The sequence below is a fragment of the Xenopus laevis genome, chromosome 6S, assembly GCF_017654675.1.
Source record: "Xenopus laevis strain J_2021 chromosome 6S, Xenopus_laevis_v10.1, whole genome shotgun sequence".
Lineage (NCBI taxonomy): Eukaryota > Metazoa > Chordata > Amphibia > Anura > Pipidae > Xenopus > Xenopus laevis.
Window position 1 is genome coordinate 22,367,607 of NC_054382.1, and position 19,024 is coordinate 22,386,630.

The 19,024-nt window shown below is 40.3% G+C and overlaps 1 protein-coding gene across 1 annotated transcript; it reads right to left on the bottom strand.

The window, feature by feature from the left end:
• Positions 1 to 8,003: 8,003 nt before the first annotated feature.
• LOC108719883 (acyl-CoA-binding protein homolog) lies at positions 8,004 to 16,416 on the bottom strand. Its single transcript, XM_018269144.2, has 4 exons — positions 16,269 to 16,416; positions 11,270 to 11,387; positions 10,424 to 10,486; positions 8,004 to 8,263 (listed from the first exon to the last, which is right to left on the bottom strand). Exons 1-4 carry the CDS (start codon positions 16,278 to 16,280, stop codon positions 8,190 to 8,192), a joined length of 267 nt encoding a protein of 88 aa, XP_018124633.1. The 5' UTR covers positions 16,281 to 16,416; the 3' UTR covers positions 8,004 to 8,189.
• Positions 16,417 to 19,024: the final 2,608 nt, after the last annotated feature.

The window sequence follows — 19,024 nt, forward strand, 5'->3', positions numbered from 1 at the left end:
ATACACTGGTGGCCAGGGGATTAAAAAAAATGAAAAATCACACATTGGAGTTCAGTACCTCCTTTTGTGACTTCGGGTCTCGTCGCCGCTTTAAGACTTAAATTTCGGCTGTTTTCATGACTTCGGGTTTCTTCGCCACTTCAGGACTTCAATTTCGGCTTTTTTTGTGACTTCAGGTCTCGTTGGCGCTTCAAGACTTCAATTTCGGCTGTTTTTGTGACTTTGGGTCTTTTTGCCGCTTCAGGACTTCAATTTTGGCTGTTTCCGTGACTTCAGGTCTCGTCGCCGCTTCAGGACTTAAATTTCGGCTGTTTTCGTGACTTCGAATTTTTTCGGCGCTTCGGGACTTTCGGCTGTTCAGCTTTTCGCCACTTCCGCATATCGCTGTTCGGGACTTCGGAAGGAGGCAACACGACTTCGGAAGGAGGCGACACGGCTTCGGCGCTGTCAGTGGCGGAACTACCGGGGAAGCAGGGGGTGCGAGCGGGCCAGGGCCCGCACCCCCTCAGGGCCCCCGGCAGCTCACCCGCCACTGTCAAATGCCTCCAAAAGTGGCCGAACGGAGGGGGACGGGGCCCGGCTGCGCATCACGCACCAGAGCCCGCCCCCCTCTAGTGACACTACTGGGTGCTGTCAAGGGGGGGCCTGGCTCTTTTGAAAAGTTCAGCACTGCCGGGCCCCCTTCAGGCCTGGGCCCGATACACTTGTACCCCCTGTGCCACCCTGATGGCGGCCCTGTGCACACCTGGCCTCTCAGAATTGATATAACCCAAAGCTAAGGCTCCCCCACCTCAACTTCTATGCAAAAAAAACCAACAGCACTCCAGTTTAGTGCAGAACAGGAATAACCCATGTGTTTACTCATATCCAGCCAAACAGTTACAACACAGCACTGTCCAACTCTTTCTATGCAGCGGGCCATTAAAGATTATTTACTGCATGTTTATGTGATGATCATGTCATACAAAGCAATCTATGGATACTATAGCCAGGCAGGAGGCTGTAATAGGCTATAGAGGGTCCTGATCAGTTGAAAATGCATTGACTTTACTGTAATCCTACCAAGGCCTCAGGTAGAAAGGAAAGACATCGTTCATCTATTCATACAGTATCTGCTGTAATTCTTATGGCTCCATATAGCCAGGGGGTGGACAAGTTACACCATAACCAATTACTTGGCCATCAAATCAGACACTGAGTGATTATCTGCTCTTCCATCCTGAGACAGTGGTATTTAATAGCATTATGCAGATCTGACCCAATGCAGCAACCCATGGCAAATCTTTCATTATTCTACCTGCAGCTGAATGAATAGTGCTAATTACTGATTGGTTGCTATGGGTTACTACTTTGCCTACAGTTAAAAAATGAGAGTCCATGGGGCAAATTTACTAACCTCCGAAAATTCGTCAGCGAAGGCTTTGCTCACATCTCAACACTTCGCCAGGCGTAGATTCGCCAGGACAATGCTGATTCACTAAAATCCGAAGTTGCGTCCAGGGCGCCGAACGCTGGCTAACGTTACTGTGGCAAGCAAAGCGAAGTTGCGCTAGCGTTGCCTCATTTGCATACGGTGGCAAGTTAAAGTTGAATGGACGTACTGTATATGTTGCAGCAAATACATTACATCACTCAAGGCCAGGAAACCTTAATAAAATAAAATAGAGTTGTTATATTGCCCTACACATGAGCCCAGTTTATGTGCCATATGTTAGGAAACGTAGGGGGGAAGCCGGTTACCCCAAAAAAACATTTACGCTCTTTTTCAGCCTATCACCCTGAAAAAGGTTTTGGGACTTGGAAACATTTTGAACTATTTTTTGAGGCACTTCGCCTGGTCTGAGGTGGTGAAGGCAAGTCTGGCGCAAGATGTAACGTTCAGTAAAATCCGCATCTTAGTGAATTTGCGTAGTTACTAGTTACGTCCATTCGCTAGAGTGCAAATTCACAAGGCGTAAGGGAAACAAAGTACCGCTAGAGTCTATATTCTTCACTAACAACCGTAAATCAGCAAAGTACCGAAATTACGCTGGTGAATTTTCGCCCGCATTAGTCACTTCGTCCTTTAGTAAATTTGCCCCTATGAATGTAGCTCTGATTGTATGACTGCAATGCTAGTTGTAAGGTTTATTCTGAACTGCTTGGGTCCACAATGATTGCTCTTGACCATATGCACTAGCAATACATTGTATTGAAGATAGCAAGAGTCTATGATAGGGAACAATATTCTTCACTTAAACATTGTTTCATTAGAATTCACTTTATTTCTTCTGTAATGAATCGCAATGCATTTGGATGCAGGACAAGGGCCTTTAGTTCCTTGGTGAGGTAATTGTCTTTGTCTGATCCTTTATATCAGCTTCCAAACAGGAGAAGTGCCCACAGAAACTATTTGTGGAGAAAGAAAAAGCCAAAGAAATGTTCCAAAGCACATGCTGATAGAAGGACACAATGACTCTGGCTCCGGGAAGCAATATTAGCATAGGGCACAAAGCAAGAGCATAGACTCTGCATATAGAAGGCTCCATTGATCTGCTGCTCACATCCGACGTCGTCTTGAGGGAAAAAGGAGGCCTCTGTTTTATAGAGAAAGGCATCTAGAATATATTCCGTTGCTGGGGACAAAGCCGGCCTCTGTAGTTCAGTACTATTTGCAGCCAATGGCAACAGCTTATGTTGTCAGCTACAGTCCGGCTGGCTTTTGTTTAATACAGTGCCTTAAACTGGCATGGCTAGTAGGCGCTCCTGATATTCTAAAGGCTATTTAGATCTAAATTTAATAAGGGGAGTCAGTAATATAATTATCTTCAGGGTCAGGACACCAACAACAACAACAAAAAGTCTCCTTGATTTAACCAAATAGCTTGTTTCAAGTGCATCCACTGTGCTGCACAATCTATTGGTATTATTCCATTTTAGAGGGGTGGATAAAATTAGATGTACCCTGTGTGTGAACTCTGAGCTTAAAGGAGAAGGAAAGGCAAGTAAGTAAGATTTATGAGAAAGGTCTATAAAAATACACCAGTAAATACTCAAAGTAATGCTGCTCTGAGTCCTCTATCAAAAGAAACACTGCATTAGTGTCCTTCTAGTGTGTACACGGGCTTCTGTATCAGACTTCCTGTTTTCAGCATAAAACTACAGGACTAGGGCTTGAGCATGCTCAGTTTGCGCCTCTCTCCCTCTCCCCTCTGATGAAGTGCCAAAATGAGGCATGAAACGCGTCAGTTGACTAAACGCATGATAGTTTAGCTAAAGGTCTCATAATGGATACCTGTTCATGTTCATGTTTTTAATGTAAACTTGGCAATAAAGTTGATCTCCTTCTCTCCCTCTCCCCCTCCCCTTTCCTCCCTCCTCCCCTCCCTGCTGTAATCTGAGCCCAGAGCTATAAGTGAGCAGGGAGATGTCACACCAAGCTAATATGGCAGCTGCTATCCGAAACAAACAGAGAGAGCTTCTAGAGCTGTTTTCTCAGGTATGGTAAAGCATTCTGCAGAATGAATATAGTGTTATAGCTTGCATTTTTGTGGCTAATCTATTGGCAATAAACTGCTTTGGTAGATTTCCTTCTCCCATGCAAAACAGTGCCCTGGGTATGCACATGTGTCCTTATACCACTCTCCAAGTGGTTAAAGTGGGGCACAGATAATAATTATATTTATGATGCACTCATGCATTAGGCATGGAGAACATAATGTGGCTTGGTTTAGGGCTCCTGAAGAAAACAAACCTTACAGGCCACGTTGCACATTGACTTTGTGACAATTCAGCTCTTCTCCCTTTAAGTGAGGCCTTCTCTATTTCAGCACAGTAACTACCCCAGTGCCAGGGGCGTAACTACAGAGGAGACAGACTCTGCAGCTGCAGGGGGCCCCAAGAGGTATAGGGGCCCCATGAGGCCCAAATAATGAGAAATGTCAACATATATTTGTAAAACAGGACAATCTCTGGATATGTTGGGGACCCTAAAATTAATTTGTTGTGGGCCCAGTAACATCTAGTTAGGCCACTGCCCACTGCATAAAGTGAGGTGAGTACAGAATGGATTTGCTGAAACAGGAGGGAAGAACTTACATGAACCCTCAAACCAAATGAGCACCTGTTGGATGAATTGGAAACAAGCCAAAAGTGATTAACCAACACCAGTGCCCAATCTCAAGCTCTTGTGGCTAAATGGAATCAAACCAAAGCCTTCTGAGAACAGTTGATTCTGTTACAGAAGGAAAAGGGCCCAATCTCATGTTAATACCCTTAGTTTGGGAAGGAACATTGTACAGGTGTCTGGAGAATTTTGACCATGTAGTTTACTTGCAGAAGTTGGGCCTATATACTTTAAAGGGGAATTTAAACTATAGTTATAAGTAGGATTTAGACTAACTTATGTTTTTAATTATTATTCAGTAAAACATTGTTGTGTGAAATAAAAGCATTATTGTCCCATTGTCTGATTGAGAAACTGTACCAGATGGATGCATGTGCTGGCTGCTTTCCATTACTCAGTTTCTCTCATTTGTGCTTTTTGTAGACAAGTCAGAATATTCAGTTTTATTTTCTCCGGCTTTGGTTTTGCTGTTGTTAGTGTTGCTACTGTAGTCACAGTTTGGAGCCTGTCTAGGGGGACTATTGACAAAGATGGAGTAAGAGTGATTTCTTTTAACTACATTCTAGTTTTATGAATACAGCCTTTTGCTAGTTTGGTGTCCAATTGGCATTCCGGGGCACCAGAATTTGGGGTGTCATTTTAGAATCACACAAAACTTTCAGAGCAAAGTAGGACAATTTTATATTTTTGCATTATTAAAGGGGATCTCCACTAAGAAATGAAAAAACTTTCCAATATACTTGTCCATAAAAAGTTGTTGTTTCTTCTGAGATCATTTACTGGTTATGCGGCTAATAAAGATAGCTTTTATTTTACAGCCTGTTTATATAGGTATGGGACTTGTTATCCAGAATGTTCCAAACACATGTAATGTTAATCTCAAAACCCACATTTTAAGTATATCTAATAACATACCTCCCAACATTTTGGAAATGTAAAGAGGGACAAAAAGACTTGCTGTGCGTAATGCGTCAACATTTTTCTGGCTACACCCACTAATTACCATGTTCATTTTACACAATTTGGCAGGTTATGAAAGTTTGAACATATTTCTGTTATTTTTATGTGTTATTACAGTTTTGAAGGTGAGTTGCCCTTTAAACTGCAAGGCACAGTTTCCCCAAGAGACCGGCTTCTCTTAAATTGATACAATTGCTTTTTTTCTTATCTTAAATTGTTACAAAATTATCAAAGTGCACCTGTTGAGTGTTCTGGGCTCTCTGCCAAAAGCCAATTAAGTTGTAGAAACTTTGTATCTTTTTCTGGCTCTTCAGTGCAGGAGATGAAAGAGAAAGTCGGGACATTTCAGTAACAATCCGGGACTGCGGGTTGAGCTATCACAATCTGGACTGTCCTGCGAAAAACAAGACACTTGGGAGGTATGTAAGTAGTTTGTATTTCTGCCCAATGATAAGACAGTGGCTTGTAGTTGGAGAACAGATCCCACTGCAGAGGCCTTCCTCCCTCTACCAAACTGCATCACAAAGGAGCCCCAATATTGTTCCATTGCCAGTACCTGTTACTAAAATTCACAGTAGGGCATCAAAATTAGTGGCCACCATCTCTGGACGTCATTCCACAACTTGCCAGGTCCACCAAATCTTAGAGCCCCTTCTCTGTCATGGAGCCCCCCCCCCCCCCCCATACACCACTGAAGGCAGCTTTTCCCAGGCATCCTGGATAAAAAATCAGATACTTGCATTACACAATGAAGCTGCAGGTTTGTTCAGTTCCATTCCAACCTGGACACCTGGGGTTGTTAGTGCCATCCATGCATGTACTGATGTGAATGATGACCTGTTCGTGTAAAGCACTGTGTAACATGCTAGCACTATACAAACAAAGGGTAATTATAAGCACCTTATTTATAGTAGTGAAAAGTTTATATGCTGAGGGCTTTCCACACCAGTCACTTGTACTGAAGAAGCTGCTCGGATGAGCAGTGAAACGTCTTCAGTGATTACTCAGCAAGTCCAGTTGTTTTAATATTACTTATACAGGTATTGGACCTGTTATCCAGAATGCTCGGGACCTGGGGTTTTCCGTATAATGTATCTTTCCATAATTTGGATCTTCATACCTTAAATCTACTAGAAAATCATGTAAACATTAAATAAATCTAATAGGCTGATTTAGCTTCCAGTAAGGATTAATTATATATTAGTTGGGATCAAGTACATTGTACTGTTTTATTATTACAGAGATAAAGGAAATCATTTAAAAAAATAAATTTGATTATTTTATTATAATGGAGACCACGTGAGACATGCATTCTGTGATTTGGAACTCTCTGGATAATGGGTTTCCTGATAACGGATTCCATACCTGTACTAGATATACCATGACCTGGATGAATGAAAATCTTCATTATTAGAATAAAATAATCCAAATTTTAAAAATTGTTTTCTTTTTCTCTGTAATAATAAAACAGTACCTCATAGTTGACCCAAAGAAGATATCATGAATCCATATTGGAATAAAAGCAGCTTATTTGAGTTTATTTAATGTTTACATGAGTTTCTAGAAGAGTTAAGGTATGGAGATCCAAATTACAGCAAGATCCATTATCCAGAAAAACCCAGGTCCCAAGCATTCTGGATAATATGTCCCATACCTGTACTGATTTTGTGCAGTACTCTCCAGAAAGTACTTTTTCCAAGTTAGGTCTTGGTATAGTTTTATGAAGTGTCACAATTATTCTTATCTCCCTTAAAGGAGAAGGAAAGGTTAAAATTAAGTAAGCCTTATCAGATAGGTCTATATAAATACACCAGTAAACCCTCAAAGTAATGTTGCTCTGAGTCTTCTGTAGAAAGAAACACAGCATTTCTTTCCTTCTATTGTGTACACATGGGCTTCTGTATCAGACTTCCTGTTTTCAGCATTAACCTCCAGGGCAGGGCTTGAGCATGCTCAGTTTGCTCCTCTCCCTCCCTCCTCTCCTCCCCGCTGTAATCTGAGCCTAGAGCAATGAGTGAGCAGGGAGACACTCAGGCAGGAAGTGATGTCATAACAAGCTAATATGGCAGATGCTATCCAAAACAAAAAGAGACAGTATCTAGATCCGTTTACTCAGGTATGGTTAACCATTCTGCATAATAAATAAAGTGTTATAGTTTGCACTATTGTGGCTAATCGATTGGCAATAAATTGCCTTGGTAGCTTTCCCATACCTCCCAACATTTTGGAAGTAAAAAGAGGGACAAAAAAATTTTTCCGCAAGTAGCGCAGCAATTTTTTTGACTACACCCCTTTCTGTGGCCACACCCCCTAATTACCATCTTTGTTTTACAAAATTTGGCAGGTTATGAAAGTTTGAAAATATTTCTCCTTATCTAAACTGTGTTTTTGTGTCTCAAAATTTTTACAAAGTATCTTATTTGCACCTGTTAATTGTTCTGGGCTCTCTGCTCAAAACTTTGTTTCTTTTTCTGGCTGTTCGGTGAAGAGAAAAGAGGGACTTTCCAGTCAAAAGAAGGACTGTCCCTCAGAAAAAGGGACAGTTGGGAGGTATGGCTTTCCTTCTCCTTAAACACAACACATTACTGGCTCTTAATGCTGTAGACTGGAAAGCTTGCTGACATCGCAGTCATTTCTGTGGCAACTAGATGCCCCTTAACTCCATGCGGCTACAATTTCTCTAACGTGCATCATGCCTAGCCGTGTCATTCGTTTATTATCCCTGCATTAATCTGCATTATGAGATAATGGGCAGGTATTCATTCTGCACCTCCAATGGGAATGGAATGATATTTTTGAATATTTTTCATTTACCTGTATAGTGGCCTTTCTGCAATTTTAAAATATTCTCCATTGAAAAGTGTATGTGTGTAAGTGTGAAGCAGTGAAGAAGAAATGTGCGGCTGTGACAGCTGAGCAAGAAGACTCCAACCAAAGGTTGATTTGTAAAACAGTTTAATAGGTCAGTGCAGGAAACAGGATGAAAACAGTTCTATAGCCGGGACAAACATGCCTAAGGTTTACTGAACCCCCTTTACTTTGTACAAACCTACAGTTGATTATAGTAGCGTCAGCAGAAATCTACAGTTACACATCCCGTTCTTTTCTCAATGTGGAAGAAACGTTACAGGCCATATTTCTCAATCAGCTCATTGGCTTTAGAGGTGTAGTCATGCATTGCGTCTTCTTTTGACAAACCTGCAATAACAAAACACACAATTGGGGTCCCAGTTTCTGTTTTCTCCAGAGTTCTGAAACGAACTGCAGGAAACACACAGAGAAGCAGCAAATTTAGCATACGAGGTGCGTCCCAATTATTTGCATTCGGATGCACACAAACCAGGATTTGGCTGGGTTTGCATCAATTCAGATTCATTTTAATCTACTGTGTTTAGCCCAACCAAATCCAAACCCTATATTCACTAACGGGCGAATTTTCGCCAGCGTTAGCTTCACACTCATCACACCACTTCGCCAGGTACAAATATGCTACGAATGCGATGATTCACTAAAATGTGAATCGAATTTTTGCTAGCGTTACTTCGCTGTGCGAGTATTTCATAGTTGGAGACTTTTCGCTAGCGTTACTTCGCTGTGCGAGTATTTCATAGTTGGAGACTTTTCGCTAGCGTTACTTCGGCTGTGCGAGCATTTCATAGCGAAGATGCACTAGCATTCATTTGTGCCTAGCGAAACTTCGCTAGTGATCTTGCGCTTCGATCAATTTGCATAGGGTGGGAAATTTAAAGTTGTATGGACGTCTTTATTATAAATGTTTGTGCAAATGGTTTAAGTTAGCGGTTTATATGACACATGTCCAGGGAGTTAATATAATGCCCTACACATGAGCCCATTGTAAAATTAATGTTCCATATGTTAGGAAATGTCTGGGAAAAAAACGTTTTTTAGGACTTTTGCAGGCAATCAAGCTGAAAAAAGGAAACGTCTCCAGCGTTTTTTTGAACTTTGATGCATTTTTGTCTCACAGGATATGATGTAAGTGACAGAAGATTGTGGAAGATGTAGCTCCTTTATTGCACTTCATCTGGTCTGAGGTGGCAAGGCAACTCTGGCGAAAGAGGTAACGTTCAGTAAAATCCGTATTTTAGTGAATTTGTAGAGTAACAACCTTTCGCCAGAGTGAAAAGTCGCCTGGCGATAGAGTGCGAATGAGCGCTAGTGATGGTTCGTTTAACTAGCGAATTTGCACCTGCGCCTGTTAGTACATTGGTGATGTCCCTGCGGGTGGCAACGCTTGCGAAAAGTCACTAGCGTTAGCCACTTCGCTCTTTAGTAAATCTGCCCCATGCTGTCTCTCAGCCTGGCAGAGCAGTATTTTGGTCCTTTTGGCTACTGGCACAGGCACATTACAGTTTATGTGAAGGGACAGGTATGATAATATATTTGTAACTCTGTTTCCTACATTCAGATGATTTAGACATCCATAAATTTAGAGCATTTCTACAACTGACAGAAGATGTATATTTAGCACTACATTAAAGTTACATTTTAGTATATTATTCAATATCCTATTTTTAACAACTGTGCAATTGGTCTTCGTTATTTCTTTTATATAGTTTTTTCATTATCTTCCGTTTCTCTTTCCGGCTTTCACATGGGGGGGGGTTTCACTGACCCCAATAGACAAAAAGATAATCGCTCTATGAGGCTACAATTGTATTGTTACTTTTTATTACTTATCTTTCCATTTAGTGCTTCGTTTATTCACATTCCAGTCTCTCATTCAAATCACGGCCTGATTGCTAGGGTAAATAAGACCATAGCAACCAGATAGCCGCTGAGATACCAAACTAAAGAGCTGCCAAACAAAAAGCTAAATAACTGAAATGCCACAAAAAAAATGAAGGCCAACTGCGAATTGTCTCAGAATTAGGTTTGCACCAAATCCACTATTTTGGATTCAGCCGAATCCCCCTGAATGATTATCGAAAGATTCAGCTGAATAACGAACCGACTCCTAATTTGCATTTGCAAATTAGGGGTGGGGAGGGGAACACATTTTTTACTTCCTTGTTTTGTGACAAAAAGTCACACAATTTCCCTCTCCAGCCCTTATTTGCATATGCAAATTAGGATTCAGATTCTGAAGGATTCCGCCGAATCCTGCTGAAAAAGGCAGAATCCAGAACCAAATCCCGAACTGAATCCTACATTCGGTGCATCCCTACTCAGAATATTAATATTTACATTATATTTAAAGTATAGTTTAAGGTAACCCCGTCTTTAACAGCAGATATGTAACTGAGAATAATGCAATCAGAACATTGCATTAACATGCCCCAGTCCATAAACCTTTGCTGTTTCCAAAACTGAGATAGAGAACAGGAAATTAATTACCCTTTTTTGAATTCCATGCTTCCCATTTTGCTTTTGCCTTGAGCTCTAGCATTCCTGGGCAGTCTGTGAAAGAACAACAAATAGTAATTTATTTAAATGAAAATACATAGACAAATCCCAGTTTATTTCAGAATTTTTTAGGCCTGTAACAGATGGACAACCCCTTTAATCACCTGTCAGCAATTCCCATAGCAATATTTGGGAAAAGAGATGATTAAAGCACACATGGCAGACAGACCTCTACTAAGATATGGTGGGTCAGGGGCATTATACTGTACGTTGGGATGCACCAAATCCAGAATTTAGTTCAGGATTCAACCAGGATTTGGCCTTTTAGAGAAGGATTTGGCCAAATCCAAGTTCCTTGCCAAACAGAATCGTTAAAATCACATGATTGTTTGTCACAAAACAAGGAAGTTACCAATTTTTTTACCAAATCCAGAATTTAGTTCAGGATTCAACCAGGATTTGGCCTTTTAGAGAAGGATTTGGCCAAATCCAAGTTCCTTGCCAAACAGAATCGTTAAAATCACATGATTGTTTGTCACAAAACAAGGAAGTTACCAAATTTTTTACCCCATTAATTTGTTTGGCTTGGGATTCACCTGAATCTTCCATGAAGGATTCAGCCAAATCTCAAAATAGTAGATTTGGTGGATCCCTATTTATACTGCAGGGCTACATTTACACAGTTGTGACTAGTAACTGAGTGATATATATTAGTCACTGGTGCCAGCTATTGTGTGTGCGATTGATATCATTATTTTTATATTATTATTAATTTGGAGAGGAGGGTGGGAAGAGGGATGAAATAGAAAACTCCAGGCCAGCAATGACAAGGCATACCTATATTTATATCTCCAACAGTAGATTGTTTGTAAAGCCCATATAGCTCCTTCAGTTCATCATCAGTTGGCCTTGTTTTCAACTTCTTTACATCTTCAGCAGCCTTGTCAAAGTCTGCCTAAAGTAAAAATTACAAAAAAAGTCACTTGAAATATGCAGAGTCTGACATCGTATCATACTTGTTCCAAACAACTTTTTACACTGGTTTGCGTTATTTCAAAATTTTTCTTGTGGTGATTCCTTGGGTGCTCCGCCTCTGGCATCCCTTTATAGATTCAATCTGTAGTAAAGTTTTGGAAACACTCACAAACGCAGCTTAACTGCAATTAGGCTTTTATTCCATTACCACACAACATGTTTCGGGCACCCGGCCCTTTCTCAAGTCTTGAGAAAGGGCCGGGTGCCCGAAACATGTTGTGTGGTAATGGAATAAAAGCCTAATTGCAGTTAAGCTGCGTTTGTGAGTGTTTCCAAAACTTTACTACAGATTGAATCATATCATACTTGTCAAGCTTTTACCCTGTTACAAGGGGCATAACTACAGAGGAAGCAGACCCTGTGGCGGCAGGGGGGCCCAGGAGGTGTAGGGGCCCCATGAGGCCCTAATTCATATACAATTTCAATAAATATTTGTAAAAACAGGTCAACCTCTAGACATTTTGGGAGCCTGAGAATTTACTGTGGGGCTAGTAATATCTAGTTACGCCACTGCCTGTTACTGCATTTACCCCAATGCCTACTATAGGGTAGGCTGAGTCAAATGAAGCATATCAACTCATATCACTTAAATTTAAAAAAAAATAAATAAAAAAAAAATTATATATATATATATATATATATATATATATATATATATATATATATATATATATATATATATATATATAAATAATATTTATATAAAAAAACTAAATATTTAACATAGGGATGCACAGAATCCAGGCTTCCGGAATCTTGGGATTTGATCAAATCCCAGCACTTTCTTCAGGATTAGGGAGAATCTTTAAGGTGGCCATATCTCACTTTTCCACTGCAACTGGGAATTCCAGCAGAGCAAGAAAGGAAAAGCAGGTAGGTAACAGATACAAGGGACTTGGCTTGAGAGCCAGAAGAACCCAAGCAGAAAAATTCATCTGGAGCAGAGTGGAGATCTGCTCTGCACCTGGAGAGACCAACGTCTTGCGAGGAAGCCTGACTGGAGAATAACATCCAGGGTGCTGCATGCATGAAGAATGGGGGCACACGGGTGCTTCATTTAGACACTGTAGTTAGAAAGGAGTGTAGGACGCAGACTGCAATGATGCCCTGTTAAAACAGTAAGGACAGAGCTGGCTTGCACCTGTTTCATGGTACCTTTCTCAAACTTACTTTCTTTGATTGATTGCTGTGGATGAGTGCAAAGGAGTAATATACCTGCTTTTTTCTTAAAAGCACCCACATTTTTTTTTTCCATACCAAAGGTGTCGGCTAATAGTTTTTTTTAACAACAACATTATTAGTTTTTTTGTTTGTTTTTTTTTAAAGTGGGAACCTCTTCAACCACCCTGATATCATAATTTACAAATTTCATATTCTCATGCCCCTTCTCAGAAATGGTTTGGGGTAGATTAGAAGCAAGAAGTGCTGCAGCTCCCTCTAAATCTTTAAATCTGGCAAGACCGCTGCTTGATAACTGATAACTAGGCCTGAGTTAAGCTTCCCCATTTGTCAAGCAATGCTGCAGTAAACTGCAATGCAGAGCTAGTTTGCATAGTCAGAGTACAAACTGCAATGCAAGCATTTGTCTAATCAGTGAAAGTGACTCCAACTGCAATTGGAAAACACGCCTACATATGAGCAAGGCTTGTGTTCTCCATGCTAATGTAGCTTGTCAGTCCTATAATTTCCGGCAAGTAACAGAATTGTAGTATTATAGATATTTATAAGTAGGGATGCACGTATCCAGGATTCTCTTTAACCCTTCCTAGACCTCATTTGCATATTCAAATTAGGGTTCGGATTTGGTACGGTATGCGGCCAAATCTTTCCCAAATATTTTGGGATTCAGTCGAATCCCAATATAGTGGATTCAGTGCATCCCTATTTATAAGGTAGTTATAGGTAATGAGTTTGAGGTGTTTATAATTAGGCTGACCTTAGCAAGGGATGATAAAGGTCAAAAAGAAATATTATTTTAGGGTTGATGCTAGAAACCTAAGGATCTAGTTGTGAGTTGGAGCTGCAGACACTATAAAGGTGCCTAACCTGCCTAGGTGGTCAAGCAGTATGGTCAAGATGGACAAACTACCTGTCCTAATATAGGAATGTATTAGTACCTTAGCTGCTAGACAAGAAAGAAGTGACAAACTGCAACACAGGTTACTGCTTGCAGACTGAACACACAATACGATGCCTTCTAAGATGGGACAAAATGAGAAATGATGAACAACCAGTGTTCTGGCCACATCGTCCTTCAACAGGTTGCTTTAAATATGAAGCTTACAGTATATCTTATCAAAACGGTTGCGCTTGGAGAAACACTGAGGGGGTTATTTATAAAAGGTCGAATTTTAGAGTAATGTGAACTTTTTTTAAACTCTGATTTTATTCACAATTCGAATGGTATGTTATTTTGTTTACTAAAGATTCGAACGTCTAAAATTCGATTGAACAGTCCCAACCTCAAAACTCGGGTTTTTCCTCGGAAAAAAAAAGCTCGACTTTTGCACGTCAAATTGACTAGAAAAAAATTTGAAAATTGGGATTCGAATCTTGGTAAATCTGCCCCTGAGTGTAACCAATTCTGAGAGCCAATAATCTTACTGTACTTGTGAATGTAAACATCATTTTGTGTATAAACATAATCCTGTACTTACTAGGACACTTTACATACTGTAAAAAATAAAAATATGGTAACCAGTGTTACTAGTCTTAGGCTTACTAATTATTGTAACAAATTGTTAGATTTTCAAATGTTTTTGCTTCCAAGTGTGTATTAGCAACAGCAACTATTGCACTATTCTGCACAGGTATATATGCTGCTGCCTTCGGAAATTCTGTATCTCAGTGGAATAGGAGGGGGAAGGAACATTAGACACTGGGCACATCTGAAGTGCGGGGACCACAGTTTTATCTCCTTGAATGTAAAATGTTGTTGGCAAAAAGAATTAAAATTCCATTCATTATAAACTGAACTTCTAAAATAATGTTACAATGGGCGTAATGCTAATCCCAAAGCTCTCCTCCTGACACCGCTTCCGTTTAGTAATGAATGCAGCACAAATAGACTATTTAGCTATATAACACAGAAAGCCTCTGCTAAGAGACTGTAGGTGTACGTATACGCATGTACGGTACATCTAAATATTTGGAAGGGTTTTTTACAGTAAGAGCTGTGAAGATGTGGAATTCTCTCCCTGAATCAGTGGTACAGGCTGATACATTAGATAGCTTTAAGAAGGGGTTGGATGGTGTTTAGCAAGTGAGGGAATACAGGGTTATGGGAGATAGCTCATAGTACAAGTTAATCCAGGGACTAGTCCCATTGCCATTTTGGAGTCAGGAAGGAATTTTTCCCGCTCTGAGGCAAATTTGATGGACGTGTGTCTTTTTCAACCTAACTTACTATGTTACTATTTTAAAGTAGGGTTCGATGGCAAGAACAACAGTTCATATCAGTCTCGCCCAGCCTGCTTGCTTTCATTTGATGATGAAGAACTCTCAGCACACACTGACAGCTAAAGGCCGGGTATCACCTTCTCTGTACCCTTGGCATAACTTCTTGTCTGGGTCTGATCTGCTCATATTCTCTCCAGGTGTCACCTATTGTGTTCACTCTCTCTTGCACTTGCTCTCTCTTGTCCCACTATATGTCATTCATTCTCCTTGTATCTCCCTGTGTTTGTCCTCCTTTTGACACACCTGCACCACCAACTGCTCATTCTTCTTTGGAGAGTCACTGTTGCTACACCTTGTTTGCTATCATTTTTCTACATACCCCTCCCAATACTTTTTACTCCTTCATTGTTGGCATAGCATGTTGGATTCATCTGCATCAAAGCACGCAAAAATGCATTCTGTGCCAAACCCAACTTTCCCTTGGATGGTCATTATAAGAAAATCTCTGGCACAAAAAAGACAACCTTTCAGTGAATTTTCGAATTGATTTTCTTCTAGACTGATATAAGGCTTGGGAAATCTTGCCACAATTTTTTGCAAATTGCCTGAAACTAACTCACCGTCTTGCATAATTAATGGTTCCATCACAAACTTCACTAATTTGTGCACAAATATATTATCAAGTTTTAGTACATTCGTCCTTAATCCACATCAGCTGTTAATGATACTGAATATTGCAGCTGAGAAGCATTAGGAGGGCCCAGGCTGGGCATCCCTGCTATGAAACCTCAAACTCTCACCCAAGGTCTGTTCACTATTTTTGTGACGCACAGCACTAAAAGGACCTACATGATAACACTGCAGAGCCCTCAGATCCTTTATACGACAAACAGAAAATAACAGCAAGGTATGTCTAACAAAGAGTGAAGTTTAAGATTGCCACAGTCCTGTAGAGTGAAATTCCGCCTCTCTCCAATCATTTCTAAGGGATTTTAAAAGGCATATTTATCAAAGTATGAACTCTCACTTTCACCCGTTGATAAATACTCTTTTAAAAATCCTATAGAATTTCACTCTAGAGGACTGTGGTGATCTCTAACTTCAATCATTGATAAATATACCCCTAAATGTTAAACGGTTAAGTCTCCTGCTTAAAGATGAACCTACAAAGCCAACCCTGGGTATTCAAATAAAACCAAGAGGGTTTTTGCAGCCATAGAGTTGCTGCTGGGTTACATTTCCCTGCATGCCCCTCACCCCCAGCAGCAGTCGAAATAATCTGTAATGCTTTATATTAGCTGCAGAAGCCCAGTATTATGATATGTACTCTACCAGTTAATCCATTAACCCTCTTACAGGCAAATGGGGGAAGGATAAGCAAAGTGTAAAGAATGAACAATACCTGTGGAGACATGGCTGGTACAGGAGTAGCAATGGCAGCACAATGTAGATGCAATGCAGAGGTTGTTTGGGCATATGCAGCAGCACGTCCTCCTTTTTATATGGGTCAGCCGTCTGCTGATATCCGGTGCCTCTGATTGGCCCGCAGTCTCACATGTAATGCATTGTTGAATGGAACACAATTGCTGCTGCGAGGGGAGGCTGAGAATGTAACTCTGTCACTGCCAAAGTCATCAGCAACCTGTTCACAAAGCCTGCAGGAGAATATTGGGAATTGCAATACATAAAAATTCACACCTCTGCAATTATGCACATCTGTAAAAAGTTTTATATTAGTTAAAAGTGTCCCAAGTCTTTATCTGTGGTATATGGATATCTTCTATAGCCAGTTCTAACAAACCCATACAATGTCCCATAGGAAAGTGCAAACACAGTGTACAGGTTAATACTTTAATTACATGGCCAAAGAAATTTGGCCTTTTTTTTAAACAGAAAGGTGTAAGGGCTTACCCTGGTGGTCTAGTGGGCGGCGCTCCTTCTGCGTGGACGCCCGCCTTGTTGTTCCTGCTTCCTTCAATGCCAGCTCCCCTTTGGCGCATGTGCCGGTGTGATGATGTCACCCGCAATGGCACGAAATTCAAACTATTTAAAGGGATATGGGGGTTAGGAGCAGTCGGTAGCCAGTCGGGAGCGCCCTTACACAGGGAATCTGCACGCCGATGTATCCCAGAAAGACCGCTCTGGCCGCGGCTTACGAACGCTTCAGAAAACAAGAATGGGACTTCACCGGACAACTTGACAATCACGTGGAAACCATCTTAGTAAAAATGTAAATACTTTATTGAAAATCCTTCTAAAATCACATGCGGGCAGGGGATGTGTGCTTGACGCGTTTCGTGACCTCTGTGTCACTTCATCAGAAGCATGGGTGCCCTCTACTGGGCTCACACTAAAATAACAATTGTCATTAAGATCAAAGAGAAACACCTTATTGAAAAAATCACAAAAACGTGCACTAGCACAGAGTAAAGGGATATAAAGTATCAGATGGTATATATTCATAGTGAGGCTATTATGCAGTCCATGCATGCAAAGGTGTATCAAAATACCCATCTGTCAAACATGTATTACAATGTCAAAATAGGAATTGTATTGCAACATCAAAATAATAATTTAACAATTTAACTAAACTGAACATTGTACGCTGGGAGAACAAAAAAGAAACAAATAAATGAACCAAAAAACACAAATACTATGTAATAATCATATACGCATATATAGTACCTTGTATAAATGAAACAGTAAACATGCAGATATCCCATGAAAAATGATGATAGAAAAAATGAAAAATAAAGAACAAAATAGATGAAAAAATAAAGTAGATGAAAAAATAAATGAAATACAAGATATGAAACATGAGAAATGTGAAAACAAAAAAAATATATATATATATATTACTGTATTTTATAACAAAAAGAGGGGGGGGAGGAAAAAGAAGGGATAATCACGGAGCTAAAGCAAATAAGCTACTAATAATCAATTTCCGTTTCTAACGGTCAATGAAAACTATTTAAAGGGGCCTTTCATGGAATATCACTGCCAGTTGTTAGGTTCTATTAGTAAAGTTCCTGGGTGTATATTCTTCGTGAATTATATTTTATCTTCTGTTTATTGACCCTTGCCTGCCTATTCGACTTTTCTGATCTCTCCAATCCTGACCCTAGCCTGCCTGATAACTCCGAACTCTCCAATCCTGACCTTTTGCCTGTCCACTGACTATTCTATGCTCTCCTACCCTGATTCCGGCCTGTCTGACTAATCTCTGTTTGTGCTCGCCCGGCCTGCCCATTCCAAGTGGCGTTCCTCCATCCTGGTGAGACGATCGTGGCCCCTTTGCTCGTCCAGAACCGTTAGCTTTGCTCCTCTCTCAAATAAGACCTGGCGGCATCCAATTAGCTGAGGGCTCCTCCCGAGGAGAAAGGCGGTAGTTATAGGCAGAAGTGAGAGCCTAGACAAGGGAGTTTAGCTTGGGTTCTGGATTTAGGGTGCCGTTCGTGACAAAAGGTTAATATGATATGCTATTTATAGTACGGGTATGGAACCTGTTATGCAGAATGCTCGGGACCTGGGGCTTTCCAGATAACAGATCTTTCTGCAATTTTGATCTTCATACCTCAAGTTTACTAGAGAATTATGTAAACATTAAATAAACCCAATAGGCTGGTTCTGCTTACAATAAAAAATATTTATATCTTAGTTTTGATCATGTATAAGGTACTGTTTTATTATTATAGAGAAAAATTAAATAATTTTTTTAACATTTGGATTATTTGGATAAAATTGAGTTTTTGGGAGACAGCCATATGGGATCCGGATAACGGATCCCATACCTGTAATAAAATGTGCTATTATGTTAAAATGTAGTATCCCAGAGGTGCCAAATATTAGCTGTAGCTCCCAACATAAAACAAAATCCATTAGAATATATTAAACCGAATATTACTTGTTAGTGATATCAGGAAAGCAGCTATAAGGGATGTGAACATTGGCTGGGAAAATTTGCAGATGGAGGTAGGGCACTAACAAACATCTTTAAGCTGTAACTATAAAGGAAAAAGGTATAGTGATCCCCGGAGGCACTGACTGATAAGTACTTTCCATTCATGTTTATGTCTTATCCTAATGTTTAGGGGGCTTCAAAATGATTTAGCTGTTGGGCCCAAAACTTCCAATCATGTTTCATAAACCTGAGGACTT